The sequence below is a fragment of the Castor canadensis genome, chromosome 10, assembly GCF_047511655.1.
Source record: "Castor canadensis chromosome 10, mCasCan1.hap1v2, whole genome shotgun sequence".
NCBI classification, from domain to species: domain Eukaryota; kingdom Metazoa; phylum Chordata; class Mammalia; order Rodentia; family Castoridae; genus Castor; species Castor canadensis.
This window is the reverse complement of record NC_133395.1, coordinates 10,278,234-10,295,454: the sequence shown is the minus strand read 5'-3', so window position 1 is coordinate 10,295,454 and position 17,221 is coordinate 10,278,234. Positions and strand designations below refer to the sequence as shown.

Here is a 17,221-nt window from a genome sequence, read left to right as displayed (position 1 = left end):
ACAGAAATGATGTCTCAATAACAGCATATTGAAAAAATCAGAAAGATGTTCACAAAATAATTTTAAAATAAATCGAATGAGCATTTTAGAAAGAAGAGTAAGCTCAAAGGAGCACAGGGTTAAAGATGGATTGGTGAATATAAGGAGGAACCAGAATGGAGATAAAAATGAAAGAAACCACATACAAAGAAAAGGATGGGAATGAAATGTGGAGACGTCGGTCCTGGTGCAATTCAAATATAAAAGGAATCCAGAAGAGCAATACAGTATGGAATAAAATAATGTAATATACTTAGTAATCTATGTCCCTAAAATTCAACAGAAAGACATAGTCTCATAGAACTACTGACTTTACCAATAAAGTACTCAAGAGAAAATATCAAATCACTTAGAAGAAAAACACATTTTAGCAGCAACATTTTATAACCACGAGGAAAGGAAAAAAGAGTAGCATAAAAGCAACATTTGAATTTGAATAAATAAATAAGATCTTTTAAAAAAATTAGAAAATTAAGTAAACCTAACCTAAAGTGGAACAAAACAAACAAAAATAGTATTAGCTACCTAACCAAAAGAAACTCTAGTCAAAATAACAAAAAAACACACAATTAGGATAAAATACAAGTGAAACTGAGGAAATTAATTATTTTAAGCAATCTTATTTTAAAAATTAAACAAAATAAGTAATGAGTAATATTCTGAGAAAATGTACTCCAACAAGCAGACCCCAATAAATCAGGCAAGTATAAACATTGATTTCCATAGAAGAGATAAGAAATGTTGCAGAAAGAGCATATGAAAGAAGCACAGAACCAGATGGTTCCTTGGGGGGGTTATACTGAAATCTTAGAGTTACAAAATTTTATGAGTACTCAGACTATTTTGGAACATAGAAGTTCCTTCACACACATACACACACACACACACACACACACACACCACACATACAACACACACACCACACACACACACACACACACACACACACACACAGAGGAGAGAACAGAATTATCAAAGTCTGACAAAGATTTGACATGATTTAAAATAAGGAAAGTAATATAAAATCTAATGAAATAGCATATTAAAACAGAATAAAAATGTATCGTGACCTCGTGGGGTTTCTTCCAGGAATATAAAGATAGTTTAATATTGGGAAATCTATTTCTTACAAGAAGAGAAAAATAATCATTTGACAAAATTCAGAAACTATTCATGATACATCTCTCAACAATTGGAACTAATGTTTATTTCCTTAAGCTGACAACATATACATATTTCAAGCCCAACTGCTTTAAATTACTAAATTAGGACACACTAGATTTGCTGTAGATAAACCAGGAGCAAAATGAGGACATTCAGCCTCTAACAATATTTAAAATTTTATTAACTGTATTAGCCAACCCAATTAAAGATGTCAAAAGGATTGGTGTCATAAGAATTGGAGAGAAAAAGACAAATTTATCTTTATTTGCATCAGATATGATTTCAAAATAGCAAAAGAATGAACAGATGGACTGCTATAAGTAATACAAGAATTTAGCAAATTTAGTAGAGTTTCAGAATATATTAATATGTAGAAATTAGTATCCTTCATTTAAAAGAACAATAGTAATTTAAAGTATATAATTGAAGATAAAATCTCATAAGATGGCAAAAATGAAGCAAAACTATAACAAAATGTGCAAAGTCTATATGATGAAAACTATAAAGCACTATAAGATACAAAGGCAGACTTATTAGAATTTCTGTCTGGCATATTTTATGGTGATTATGTGGAAAGAGACAACAGTATACATTGCTGGTAGAAGTATAAATACTTTCTGGAGAATAGAGTTTATAAAAACTATTAAATGACATTATTAGGAAGTAATCAGCCAAGTCTAGAATGAAGAATATCCAATAAATCAACTTATTTATCCCAATGGATAAATGGAATGGAAAAATATTTCACAGAATGTGTGGGGCTAAAACTTAATTGAGTTAAAGAGACTTTAAAAGACATTAAAATGTAATAACCAAATACATTTTGTGAACCTTGTTTAGGTCCTGATTAAAAACAGCTGTAAGAAGAATATTTGTGACAATTGGGGGAGTGTGAATATGGATTGGATATTATCCTGCATTGGGAATTATTGTTAATTTTGCTACATATAATAATAGTGATTATGTAAAAAAACTGAAAATTCTATCAGTCAGCAATGCACAGGGAATTATTTCATACATGTTTCTCAGATTTGCTTCAAATTGAAACAAAACTGACCAAATGTTGATCATTGTTAAAGTTGGGAGTCATTACCATTCTAATTGTTTAAACTTCAAAAACTCCTTAATAAAACATTAAAAATGAACACTGCAATACACTGACCTATAACCACTCTCTATTAAGAACAGTACACAAAGCATTATATATGATGAAAAAACACATTTTCAGCAGCAACGTTTTATACCCACAAGGCAAAAAAGTAACACAAAAGCAACATTTGAATTTGAATAAATAAATAAGATCTTTTAAAAAATTACCAACAAATTAAGTGATTCACTTGGTTAGCCTAAAACAAAGGGGAGCAAAACAAACAAAGAATAATACTAGCCACCTAAGCAAAAGAAACTCTAGTCAAAGTAACAAAACCCACACTGATAACTATGCACTATGGATCACTTTTAATGTATCAAAACCGTTGTACAGAATGAAACACTTTCCTCCCCAAATTTCTTGACTTGAGAGATTCTGATACAACCAATAAATAAGAGCCAGGCTTTGCGTCAAGTCTGTCATGTGGCAAGTCTAATGGCCACACCTATACTGTATTAGACTGCCTCCCTAAATCAGTACAACTTAAAATTCTCTACAGATAGCATCATCTGCATATTTTAACCACTGTAAACGTTAGTGCTACAGAAGAAAGAGATGTCCTGTGTCAGAAATTTTCTCCCTTTTCCTTTCACTTAAAATTTCTGTCTCCCAAAGGCACCATTTGAATGCTACACATTCTTTTCCTTAAAGACCCAGATTCCTATCCATCCATGTCTTTTCTTTGTATGAATTTGTACCTTCAAAACACCTCAGGTTAATGACATTTTGCTGAATACTATCACTCTGACTTTATCATGTAAAATTTATCCTGTGTTCCACAAATCAACAAGTATTAAGGTCCCTCCTTTGGGCCAGTCTCTGTGCTAGGCTGTGTGTTCAGTCTTAGGTAGCATAATAAACCTATGTTATGTGCCTAAAAGCCTTGGGTGAACCACCTAGTTTCTTTCTAGATATCCCGACTTTGTATCTTAAAAATATTCTTGTGCAATATATTCCTATCGCTTTGTGGAATTTTGTCCTTTTTAAAGCATTTCAATATGAATAAAATGAAAAAGGGTTGTTTTGATGTGTTTTGCTTATGAACTTAATTGACATGGAACCACTCACCTTGACAATACCCCGGATGTGCATTTTTGCTATCATCTCTGCCGTGTAGAGAAACATCAATAAAGTATCCAAGGTAAAGGTCACATACTGAAGAGGAGGATAGTGCTCGAAGGTCACAGGCGTATTCATGCAAACTGAGATGACACTGATGATTGCACAGATGCGCAGCAGAGAGTGGACCCACTGCAACAATTGTCCAGAGTTACTTTGCGATGCTATGAACTTTGCTAAGAACCACGATATTTGGAGAAGTCTTAACAGTAAGGTTAAAAATATTTCACCAGTGTGAAGGCAAGGAATATGCTAAATATTTTCACACGTTTTATAGTGCTTAATTCTCAAAGTAGCTAATTTTCCACATGAACGTTAGGAGGGACATTCCTGTGGTCATGCATGAACAAGAGCCAAATCCCAGATTTAAAGATGGTCAGGCTATCCCAAAATGTCTCCAATAATTTTTAGGGTATCAGACCACAATGTATGAAAAATTTGGTTCTGTGAAATTATACATTAGCAATTCACTCACCTAGAACACTGATGTTACTTTTGTACTTTTTATACTATGTGCACCCAGAACTGGGGATTGTATTCCATCCACTGTAACTTCCCCAGGGTCTAGCACAATGACTTATCCTACCAAATCACAAACGTGTTTCAAAATGAATTGATACATGACACTGCCTACATACAGAGTTTTCTTTCTATTTGTATCATATGCAATCTCCTTACATGAGAAATACTTCAAAATATTTTTAAAAGTCCTTTCTTAAATGACTAATTAAAAAGATAATAAGTGGGGTTTCATTTTATTTTGGAGAACATGTTTTGTACATGTTCAAACTATCTTTCAAAATTGTAAAAAAAAAGTTACTATGTAATCCTAACAGCACATCCATTCTCTGAAGATTTTCTTTAACCCCCAAATAAGAAGAATTTAAAATTATAAGTGGGTTTACATGTGTATATGTATACAACATACAATCATTAGTGTACAATATTTTATTATGAAAAGTCACTGGGTGCATGCCTATATAGAATCCCAGCACTTGGGAGGCTGAAGTAGGAGGATAGCAGTTTCAAGGCCAACTTGGGAAAGGAAGAAAGAGAGAAAGAGAGAGAGAGAGAGAGAGAGAGAGAGAGAGAGAGAGAGAGAGAGAGAGAGAAAGGGAGGGAGGGAGAGAGGAAAGGAGGGGGAGAGGAAAGGAGGGAGAGAGGAAGGGACGGAGAGAGGAAAGGAAGGAAGGATGAGGACTGGAGGTGTGGCTCAACTGTAGAGTGCCTGCTTTGCAGGCACAAAGCCCTAAGTTCAAACCCCAGTTGCACCAAAAAACGAAAAAAAACAAAAACAAAAAACCAGTGTGTAGGGGGAGGTGGTAGGGAAAGGCGGAAGGGGGTGGATATGGAGGGCAAAAAATGTGTACACGTATATGTAATGCAAAGACAATACCTGTTGAAACTATTACAGGAATCAAGGGAGAGAGAGAATAAAGGAGAGCAGTGTAAGGGGTGGATTCAAGTATGATATATTTGATACATTGTAAGAACCTTTGTAAATACCACAATGTACTCCCACCCAGCACAGCAATAAAGGAAAAAAAAAGACATATCTTAAAAATGCTTGCTACAGCTACATGCTAAAGCCACAGATTTAATATTATTAGTGAATCATCCAGGACACAATTATCAAATGCAATTTAAATGTCATTTGTTATCGTGGATACACAGGTAGCTATGAAAAGATGAAAAAGAAAAGTTGTCAGAATCTTGAGAAGACTTAGACACTTGTAGGCTAGTGAATGGATTCTAATATTTGCCTGACAGTTACAATATTTTCATGAATGCCACCAATTCCATACACACAAGCCACTAGGATTCAACTTATTTTAGGCATTGATGTTTGTTTCATGCACGTTAAAAGCCCTTCAATAAATATCAAAGTGTGAATTTAGCCCCATCTAGACCTCCAACAGAAAAGATCTAATTACCAAAAGATGTTTCCACAGCAAACCTGCTTTGAGTTTAAAGAATTATAATTAAGCATTAGTGATTTCAGTTAGTTCCTCTGAGGCTACATCTATAACACCTCTTCAGACGTTCTCCAAAAGTCCTGCACGGAGTAGCAAATGTTTTATCCTCTCTTCCATTCAATTCTCCAAACATGAATGGAAGACCTACTACGCATCAGAAATACTGAGCTATAAGGACCGAGAAGTGGAAGCAATACTGTCTGACTCATTTCTACAATAAGTAAAGTACAATAAGTAAAATATATGTACATTATTTATTCAGGGGTATCTGCAGGGGATTGGTTCCAGGACCCACCTGCACTTACCAAATCAGAGGATGCTCCAGTGCCTCATAAAAAATGGGATTGTATTTGCATGGAACTTACACGCTTCCTCTGGTATGCTTTAAATCATCTCAATATAACTTCTAATATCAATACTATGCAAATGCTATGAAAATATTTGTTATACTGTATTACTTACGGAATAATGGTATGGGAAAATTCTATACAAGTTCATTACAGATGCAAATCTTTTTCAAACATTTCAAACTGCGGTTGGCTGAATCTGTGGATGCAGAACCTACAGCTACAAAGGGCCCACTGTATTTATATTTATATGCAAAATGCATCTATATTAATACACAAATTTAAAATAGGGCAAGTGGAAAGAGTAGAGGTTCATTCTTCCTGTTGCGGGGAGGGGAAAATAAGGAGAAGAATACATGGGTGCAATATTGGGTAGCCCTAAATGGTGAGGGGGATTTGGCTTATCAGAATAGTCAGGACAGGACCTTGAAGGCCACAGAACAGCGTGAGCAAAGGAGCAATGTGAACTAGTGAGACAGGAACAGGAAGAGGCTGCTGAGGCTCACATGGATGGTATGAAAATACAGAAAAAGGGTGGCTTCTGGCTAGGCTAGAGCCTACATAGGAACAGCTGTGAATGGAATGCCGATACATTTTAATTTGTAATGAGGGTACCAGGGATGTTTCAATGGCTGTAAAGCAGAAGGGTTCTGTGAGCAAAAAGAGCAAGGTAAGGAGAAATGTGAGCAGGCTGAAGAAGCTGTCTGGAAGGTAGGCTAGAAAAGGACACAAGAAAGGACAGGAAGCAGCACAGGTAGGGTAGGGACAAGCACTGAGAGAGGCAGCAAGTCAATTTGTTTTGTCACCTCTGCATTGACTGAGTTTAATAAGGAAGTTTCTTCTACTTTGCTTTGTGAAGGGGAGCTCTGAAGACATCCGAAGCCATCACTGCTTAGTCCTGGTGACTGTGCTGTCCTGCATTCAGTGATACCTGGCAGGCAGCTCCTCCTCTCACATTCTCCTTGACTTAATTAAGCAGAGAAGGTGACGAAGTTCTGCAGAGATACTGTTCACTATCTCAACATTGACTTTGACTCAAAGCTTGCAACTTGGGAGCTCTTTAATTCCAAGCATGTGCTTACATCTCACAGACTCATGGATGTTGAGAATGACAAGCAAAACAGGTTGGTTGAGAATGGATTGACCTGGGAAGCAGAATTATCTCTATACTGTGTGACTTTGAGGGCAGAGTGTCTAGAACAGGGTTGGGAGGGAAGCAGACCACTTGGCATATCTTCCCATAACTGGCAGTAGCACCTCATCCCTAACTTTCAGACTGCAAGACTCATTCATATTCCACTGCAGCTCAAACAGATACTTCAAAGCCAAAGGTACATGAGTTTTGAATTTATGAATCAAATTTCCCTTATATCAGCATGTGCTTCTCCACACTTTAAAAAAAAAAAAAAAACTTACTGGCTTGTTAATCCAGAGTATGTCAGCATTGTCTGAGAGAGACTCATCAGGACCAAAGTCAGTAACTGGCTGGGCTTCCACCCTGGAACTCTGCTTCCTTTTGAGCATGCTGGAGTTAGCTTTGGAGAGCAATTACAAAGTCACAATCTGGAAAAAGAGAGAGCTTCATTCATTACCTAATCTATTTTGTTCTCATCAAAAAATATGTATATTTATGCATTTGCAGATCAGACCTGTATTCTATTCTACTGTATATGTAAACAGACATTTTAAAATGATGAGACAAAATTAATATAAATAAAACTTGATTTTTATCTCTTAACCCAATAGATTATCTTATGTATTTCATAAGAAGTTTAGAGGCTACTGGTGTAGAACAGGTGGGATAAAATAGCTTACCTCTTGGGTACATATATCATCAGGAAATTTTTTGAGTTATAGGTCCATACACTTCAAGCTGCCTCTACTTCAAAGTGGTCTGCACAAAGCAGTCCTGACTAACACAGATGAAACACCTCGGTTTTCCTAGGGTTTTCTCCTATGTCATTTCAATATGACATTCACAGACCATCTCCTATTTCCAATAGTAGTCCCAAGTCAATCTCCCAATTTTGCCCTTCCCAGAAAGAATGGAGAACAAAGAGAAGGGGGTAGAACCTCTTTTACATGGTATATTTTTATGAATGTAGTGATTATCTAAATCCCTCCAGCTACTCTGAAGTAAATTCTACATCAAATTCCATTGAAGAGGGAGATGAGGTTCTTGTTTGGCACTTATGTATCCATAATTCTGAGTCATCTCATGCTTTATATTTGTCATCTCCCTATGACCATTGCCACCACCTTAACAATTCAGCAGCCATTGCAGAAAGGCCTACAATGTGTTTCCCCCACAGGAGACAAATGGCCAATATGTGTAATATAACATGAGAAGAGATGTTGTCAAGGAAACAGGTGTCTTGTTACCCCTGAGTCCTCAATGAGACATCCCATTTGATTAACACTTGATTGAATAATAAAGGAAGGAAAAGTATCTAATACTTTTTGCATATATATTGTGTTTGATAGTAGTGTTTTGTTTAATCTTTACAATAGGTCTAACAGAGAAAATATCTTCTTATGTATGCATGAGAAATTCCAACCTCAAGGCAGGTGACAACTTAATCAAGGCCACATAAGATAATTTGAAATTGAAAACAAGCACTGTCTGATTACAAAGAGTAAGGTGTTTGGAGTTGACCAAAGAGGTTCTAAGAATGATTAAGGAAGCAGCCCACCTGGCACATCTTTCTATAATTGTCAGTGGTACCTCATCTTTTTGTTTGAATTGTCCTCAACTTCTAAACTGCAAGACTCTCATTCATATTCCACTGCAGCTCAAATAGATAGTTCATCTAGATAGAACCTTAATGGTAGATAACAGGCATAGAAGATAGCTATGGAAATGGCAAACCAGGAAAATGTGGTTATTTCAATACTAAGAGGCTCAATGGCTCTCTTAACTGGTATCCCAGGGAGCTGAAGGAATAAACCTAAGCAAGGACAGTAAGTGCCACTCAGTCCTCATCGGGACACAGAAAGAACAAAAATGTCTTTGCAGCATGTATAATTATATGCAGCTGCAGTTTTCACTGGGGGAAAGAGTTCACAACACAGAATCCCAGGACAAAGCACCTTTGAATCTGATTCTCCATGTTTGAGCATCTGCTTCTCTCACTGCCTGCTCCTCAATTCTCAGTCTACCTCTGTCTATATTCTATATCCAAAAGAAATCAAGCTACTTGTCATTAAGATATGCCAGGTATTTCTTAGTTATTATTGCCTTGAACACTGAGTTTAAATATGGGCTTTGCAGTAGACTTCACTAATTAATTTTATTTTACATAATTGGAATTAGGGATCTTGACATCCCATGTAAATGTATGCAGAATATTCAAATTATGCTTATTCTCTGATTTACTGTGTGCAAGGGGAACATCTGGTAGCCTCAATTTGGGATGCTTCTTGAATGACAGTCTCCTGCTTACCCAAGGTTGGATGCAAAATCTTTTAGTAATCCTTCAATATGACACAACACAACAGAGGAAGTACAAAAGTAGCTTCAGAATGGAATTCAAAGATTATACAGGAATCTTATAAACCTAGCCACAATCCCTTTTCCAGTTACCCAGAGGAAACTGAGAGAAATGTGAATTCTATGCACCTTTTATTACCAACCTGAAGCAAAATAGATTTTTGATTGATTTATCAAGAGAAACAGACATCCAGAATTTATTTTTAATAGGATCCATTGGGGCTATATTTGACCCTTCAAAACAGTGCAACTATAATTGAATGACAATAGTGGTCACTAACTTTGATGCTCACTTTACCGTTGCCAACATAATACCAAATCACACAGTGCCAAAGACACAATTTATGCAAACTCCAAAGAGACCCAGCTAATCCATACATACATTAAAAGGCTCAACAAGTAGCTCCTGATACACAGAAATTTTGATTGGTTTAGTAACATCAAATATTAAATGAAATATTCAGTTAGTAAAATAAATTTAAGTTACAAACATATGAGGAATCTAAACTACTTTGAGGCAGTTAATTATAATATTTTTCCTTTGCACTCAGTAATGTACACCTTCATTTGTGTTGAATCAATACAACAGGTTATTATTCCCCTGGTAAAGACCAGGAAGGATATTTAAGTATCCTAGGTAAGCTTTATATTTTGATAGGAAATTGCTTCTGTGTATCTCTGCCTTATCACTATTATGTATTTATAAGCCATTTTTTCTGTTTCTACAAGTATCCTTGATAAAGCAGTGCAGTATGTTTGACGAGCATGGCTTTCAACAGCTTTTTCATAGTTAATAGAAGGAGTTGCTATGCTACTTAACTAGTTGAGCATTGGAAGAGGGGCTGCAGAGTGACAATATGTTCACTGATAAATCTTCTACATCAAAATAGCAAGCAGCAACTCAGGGAGAAAACATACTGTGGTTTATTGCTCTTCTTTAAATAGTTAAGATCTATAATCTGTGATAACAATTACATTCTATATATTGTCAAATATTTCTGTCTACTTAACTCCTACCCTTTCTTGACTTGATTAAAATGAAAATATTCAGTTTTCTTTAACTGTGAGGTGCTTGCAATTATGGTTTGTAGAATCTCTTCTTCCAGTTTCCCCATTTTCCTATCTGATATACTTAACCCTTTAAATGGTCACCTGGTCTTATAGGTTCCATTGTCTTCAGTTAGTGTCCAGCTCCCACTATTGAGTCATGTATCTGTCTGCTTTTCCCAGATACAGGATAACCACACCAACCTCATCACCATTTAAAATTCAACTTCACAGACTGATATGGGTGGGGCATCCTTCTACTTCAGTTTTTCCTTTCGTGTCCCCACATCTTACTCCCTTGAACTATTAAGAGCGCACACACACACACACCCCTGGAGGATAACACAGATCACATTTCACTTATTCTCAGTTGTGACTTTTTTCTTGTTTCTTTCTTCCATGCATGCACAATGGTCCCTTTCATTTTGTCTCTATTATTAGGCTTCTTTCCAGGTCATAGGATCTTTGGTCTAAGTTGCCTTCTTTTTATTTACATATTTAGATGTTTGAACTGCTAGGGACAATGCCCAGGGCCTCCAATAGGTTAGGCAAGTGCTCCACCTCAGAGCTCTTTCACCAACTTTTTAATATTTCTTCTCCTTTATATTGTAATATCAACTTCCCATATGATCATCTCAATAGCTGCAGAAGAAAACTTTTGACAAAATTCAACTTCCTTTTCTGACAAAACTCTAAATTTAGGCATAGAAGAACTGTATCTCAACACAATAAAGGCCATATATGACAATCCTACAGCTAATATCACACTGAATAGGGAAAACTCAAAAGATTTTCCTCTAAGACCTGGAACAAAACAAGGATGTCTATTCTTCACAATGACATTCAACAAAGAATTGGAAGTTCTAGCCAGAGATAATAGACGAGAGAAAGAAATAAAGGGCATCTAAATTGGAAAGGAGGAATTTTAAATTGTCCCTGTTTGCAGATGACATGATCTTCTACACAGAAAGTCTTGAGGATTCCACCAAAAAACTTATTACTAACAGAAGAATTCGGTAAACTTGCAGAATACAAAATTAGCATATAAAAATCAATAGTATTGCTATATGCTAACAGTGAACCATCTGAAAAAAATCCAGAAAACAATCCCATTTATAATAGCTACAGAATAATCAAATACCTAGAAATAAATTTAACCAAGGAAGTGAAAGATCTCTACAGTGAAAATTAAACATTGGAAAATTAAATTGAAAAAGACACAAATAGATGAAAAGTATTCCTATATTAATGGATTAAAATCAATATTATTAAAAAAATAAACTTCCCAACACTGATATGATCTCTCCTGCAACCCAGGAATTCTCACCATATCTTGTTTCTTTTACTCACTCATTCATTCATCCATTTGCAAAGCAAATACTATACATTCACTCTGGTATCAGACACTGCAGCACCCATTGCACATATAGCAAGGAATAACAAAAGCATTTGTGAAGTTTACAGATTGCCTGCTTTTTGAAAACTTAGGTTTCAAGGACACTGAATCTCCCTGTTTTTTTTCTTTCACTTCCTTTCATACGTACTCCCACATGCTGCACTCAACTGGCTAAAGAAACCACTGCTCTTCATCCTCCAACCTGGCTCAGCTACTTGAAATCAGTTATGCGACCCGTGTCCTTTTTGTTGTCTACTGCCAATCCCACATCAATAGTTACTAATTATTTAACTCATGAACAGGTTTTTTCTGTGTCTGATTTGCTATAATTGAAAGATGTAATATTCAAGAAGAAAAGTGCAAACAAGAGAAACATACTATTTTAGTAAGCTTGCAACACTTATTTTACTCTAAAAAGCCCCTAAAGAAGACAGCAGTCCCTTATTTTAAATTTATCAGGTGTCATTACAATTGCCAATACGTCATCAATGACCACCCTTCAGATGACTTATGTGTACAAACTGTGGAGTCTTTATGAGTGCAAGTGAAATTATTTGTCTACCATCCTATTCAACACACACACACACACACCACTTAATGGCATGCTTTTACACTATTGCTTAATAGTAACATCACAGTTTGAGAAGAAAATCCAGAAAAGAAGATGTTTAATAATATCCTTCTGACTACTCACCCCCAACCTACTTTTATGCCTTTGGAAGAACAGTCACCATTGCTAACAGAAGTTTTTCCTTCATTCTTGTTCATAATTAAAATTTCCATTAAAACTTCCAACCATTGGTAGGTGATGTGGATTAGCATTGAGCAAAACATCCTTGGTCTCTTCCCTCCTAGAATTCCTAAATACTCCATGTTCCTGATACAGCAGATAACATGTTTAACTTAAAGGCAGAACAGCTGCTTAATTAAAGGAAAGTCTCTGTGATGCACTTTTTCTTTGGTCTCTACCTAATGGTTCTTTCCTTCCTTATAGCTCACTACTAGCTCCATCGTACCTCCCTGGGCATGTGACATGGAACAGTAGGTTTCCAGTATGCCTCTATGCTATCAGGCCAACAAGTGTCAAGAACAAGTCAGGACAGTTCACTGTCTAACTCTTCCCTAGTTTTCATATATCTAAACCTTAACTTAAGTTAGGAGAAAATACCTTTATTTTCACTAATGCTGGCAATATAGGTTTGTGGTAGGAAAATTACTCCAAAATTTATAAATAAAATGAAAAATAAAAATGAAAGCCACGAGGAATTTGACTTGTAGAGAATCACTTTTCAAGTGTTCACCGGGCATAAACATTGGGTCAGCCATTGGGCAAGGTGATGCATACAAAGTACTAAGCAGATGTGGCCTCTATAAGAGAAAATTCTCATGGGAATTGTCTTCAGCTGAGTTGTTGATTCCTTAATAGGATATGAATTGTACCTCTTTTAGGACTTTATTTTTCATGCATACATTCATTTTTAAATGACTGCTTTCATACTGTTAACTATTCTTTTTCCATCCAGTAGTAGATTGTGAACATCTTTCTCTGCCAATAAATATGCATGCACACAAAATCCTAACTGAAAATAAATACCATCTTCAAACATCTGTGTGTCCCTTCCTTGTCTTTCTTTTCTTGTAAGCTCATTTACAGCCCAACATACACAAGGCCTTGCATGGTAAACAGATATAATCATGTCTTTCTAAATTAGGTTTCTAGTGTTGAATTTGTAGCAGAAAAAGGTGTCACCTCATGTTTTGAGAGATAATTGAATTTGATGCTACCAACTTGCTGATTTGAGCATTGAAATCTTATTTCAAGTATGTCTATTTCGCCCTGTTTTTCTTTTTTTCTTTCTTCTTCTTTTTTTTTGGTGGTACTGGTATTTGAATTCAGGGCCTACACTTGAGCCATTCTGTTAGACCCCCCGCACCCCCCGGCTTTTTTGTGATGGCTTTTTCGAGATAGGGTCTCACAAACTATTTGCCTGGGCTGGCTTCGAACCATGATCCCCCTGATTTCTGCCTTCTGAGTAGCTAGGATTACAAGCATAAGCCACAAACTCCCAGCTCTCACTGTTTTTTAAATGCCACAAAAGCTCAAACAACCATTAAGATCTATATTTGAGCAAGACTCCATTTCCCCCGCATGTGTATTTGAATTTCCAATTGTACTTCAATATAATGAAAAAGACTTGAAGACCAAAGGGGACACTCATTCCTGGGCATGCACAGGGACATGTCATCATTTCTGTAACATTAGACTGTCCACTTTCTTTGCCAACTTCCTTCTCAGATGGAAGACATGTCCATTCAGAAAAAATGCAAATACAGCATCATAAGTTTTCTGCCATGGTTTAAATTAGGGAAAGAACCACATTATTTTTGTCTGATTTTCTGTTACCCAGTATCAATTTGGCCTGTCTCATGATTAACTTTACTTCCCCACTTGACCTTCCTTCCATTCCCAAGGCACAGGTGAGCCCCAGATCCTTTGATCCTTCACCTGCTGCTGGGACACAACTCACAGTGTCCCCAATACCTAAAAATCCCCTTCCTCTTCAAGCCCTGATCCTCTCTACATCCCCTGCCATGAGCACCAAAAACAGAGTCCTGTAGGCTTGCTCTCTTGCCCTCTGCTTCCTCTTCCATGAATGCCCTACATCCTCACACATGGGACAGAGCACTTTCCCAAACCAGAATCCAGCAACCTCAGTGTCTCCTGTGTAGTGGCTGCTTAATTATTGCCTTTCAATTTTGACAGTCAAAACCATTTAAGGATAAGTGTTAAGGGAAGAATGTGACATAAAATTGAATGTTATTTCCCAGTCAGAATGCTTTATTTAAAAAAAAATAGCCATGAATAGCACACACACTTATCATATACACACACAGAAAGCTATAAACACACACACACACACACACACACACACACACACACATCAAAATGCTCTGGGAGACATGGAATTTTCCAGGGTAAAATAGTGAACTCATTGATTGACTTTCTCCAAAATTATGTTTATGCCATGTAAAAACAGACTCCTTCTAAACAAAAGTGTTGATTGAGAGCTTATTATTTGCTAGGTCCTATTTTAAATATATCATACATTATCACACAACTGTTTACTTTTCTCTTTTTAATTAGCATATATTAATTGTACAAAGGGGTTTCATTGAGATATTTCCATGCATGCATATAAGGTACTTTCATTGAATTGACCCCCTCAATTATCTTTTCATTCAATTCTTACAAGAACCATTTTACAGAATAAGGAAACTTACTCATAAAGATGACTAGGATAAGAGCCAAGACTGAATTAAAAATTAAGTATATTATACAATAAATAGATAATTTATTTAATTATCTATACATCACTTCTCCAACATATTTTAATCATGCAACCTGGTGATTATAATCTCTCATAGCATCACAAACAATGATGTCTGTGAAAGTAGTACAAACATTTTTCATCTCCTGTCATTGAATCTATTTTTAATATATGATTTATTTTATAGTTTTCCTGCCATGTATCTATTAAAAATGTCTATTACTTTTCATTATATTTCTGGAAAGTTCAGGTTTCTCATCAAATTTTTCTAAAAGCCATTTTCAGTTTCTGAAGCCATTATTCATTTATTTCTATTTTCTCCTGGAAGATGAATCCTGGAAATGTTCTAAAATTGTTTTGTTACATTTCCTTTAAAATTTGATAAAAAAGAGAGAGTGAAACCATTTCCTTACTTCCATCTGATAATCTCACTTCATTTAGTGTAGAAAGATTTCTTCACTTCCTCAAGTGACAGATTTGTTAACTTCCTAAAGTTAGAGTTAGTCTCAAAAACTCTTAACTGAATATGTGGAGAGGGTGAGAACTTAGAAAAATGACTCTTCTTATATGGGCAAAAGAAATGCATGTCTGTCTGCAAAGATTGTACTAGACCAATAAAAATGGTATTTACTGAGAGAAAGCTTTCTGTCAGACTCAAAATCCAAAGCCCAGGATATAGTCAAACTTATTTTGTACTCTAACGATTTCTGTTCCTCTTTTCTCTGAGGTGAAATCATCAGATAAGTAAATGTTAAGTAAATGCTTCTGTTCATTTTTGTTCAAAATTTAGAGAAAATGCAATGAAAGTGTACTAGAATATGTCTAGAATTCATCCTCAAGGGAAAATCCAGACTAAATGGAAGTTATCGATTAAAAGTTATCAAGAGATGGCTGTTTATTTGGTACAAAGAATTCTGCCATCTAGAAGTTTCCAGTAATGAAGTGTCAGGCTGTCCTGAGATGTGGCAAGCTCCTTTCTGGGTACTCTGAGAGACAATCTCTGCACACTGAGGTGTTTACAGAGAGTATTTCTGCGATGTCTGGGAGGCATTTGCAATAGGTTATGTCCAAGGTGACCTCCAGTGATAAAGTGGATTAATGCCCCTGCAGCAGCTCATATGTTTATTCATTTGATCATCTTTTTGGGGAAGAGTGATGGTCCATAAACCTTTCTAGTAATTTAGAACAGAAGCATGCTTAGGCATTAGGTACTCATTTCTTTTACCTAAAAGCTGAAAACAAACATTGATTGAGACATTGTTCTGGCCAGGCACCATTCTGAGCTCTACCCTATCTCTGAAGTAAGTTTTAGTATCTTCTCCACTGTACAGATTACAAATTTGGGGCAAACATGCCCAGCTCCTTAGGAGTCAGGAGCAAGTTTGGAATCCAAGTACAAAGTCTAATTTGTTGGGATAAGGATGGTAGGGGGAAAGAGCAAAAGAACAGGTTTTTACTTTTTAATCTTAAGAACTTTTGTACTTTTATATGTTTGACAAGGATGATGTTTTACATTTGAAATTAAAGATAGTTTTTAAAACCTAAATTTAAAGAACTTATACCTCACATTTGCTCGAAGTCTTAGGTTTGAACCTAAGAACATTTTTTTTGGATTAGTTTCATTAGGCAGGTCCCTCTTATTTCTGTTTTGCCATGAAACTGAGGTTTGGGGAAGGTAAGTGTCTACCAGGACTCACACAGCCAGTATGTGCTGAACCATCAGGCAGCCAGGCCCTTCCAACACTGACCCCTGTGATATTCTGCCCTCTGCATCATCTTTCAATCAGACCTTTCCAAGGTTTCATGGATGGAATCATCTCCTTTTCCAGAGCGCAGACAATCTCTCAGTCCCTGCCTGTCCCAGGTCTACATGAAGAAATTAAATTAGAGCATGCCTACCACTAGACCTGTAATACTGATCTTGCAGCCCTCTCCGGAGAGCATCCTTCAGTCCCCTGGGGCTCCTTTGCTCTGGAACTTCAATGGACTGGATGAGACTTTCCCTCTAACCTGGCCTCTGCTTGAAGGAAAGGCAGGCAGCTGGATTGTTTTCTCCTGAAATATAGCCTGGAGTCCTGTGTTCCCAGGCAACATCACAGAGAGGTTCATGTTAGCAGAAGTAAGACATCCCCCAAATTTTAATCAGTTCCTGGGGATCATAGCA

General features: G+C 36.3%; 1 protein-coding gene across 4 annotated transcripts in view; it reads right to left on the bottom strand.

The window, feature by feature from the left end:
* The window catches only part of Nalcn (sodium leak channel, non-selective), a 305,907-nt gene that overhangs the window by 281,254 nt on the left and 7,432 nt on the right, over positions 1-17,221 (bottom strand). For all 4 annotated transcript variants that reach the window (XM_074043034.1, XM_074043036.1, XM_074043032.1 and 1 more), the window contains exons 2-3: positions 7,212-7,358; positions 3,422-3,604 (exon numbers count right to left, since the gene is read on the bottom strand). In XM_074043034.1, coding sequence (XP_073899135.1) covers positions 3,422-3,604; positions 7,212-7,319 — 291 coding nt within the window. In that variant the 5' untranslated portion in view covers positions 7,320-7,358. The remainder of the gene's footprint in view (positions 1-3,421; positions 3,605-7,211; positions 7,359-17,221) is intronic.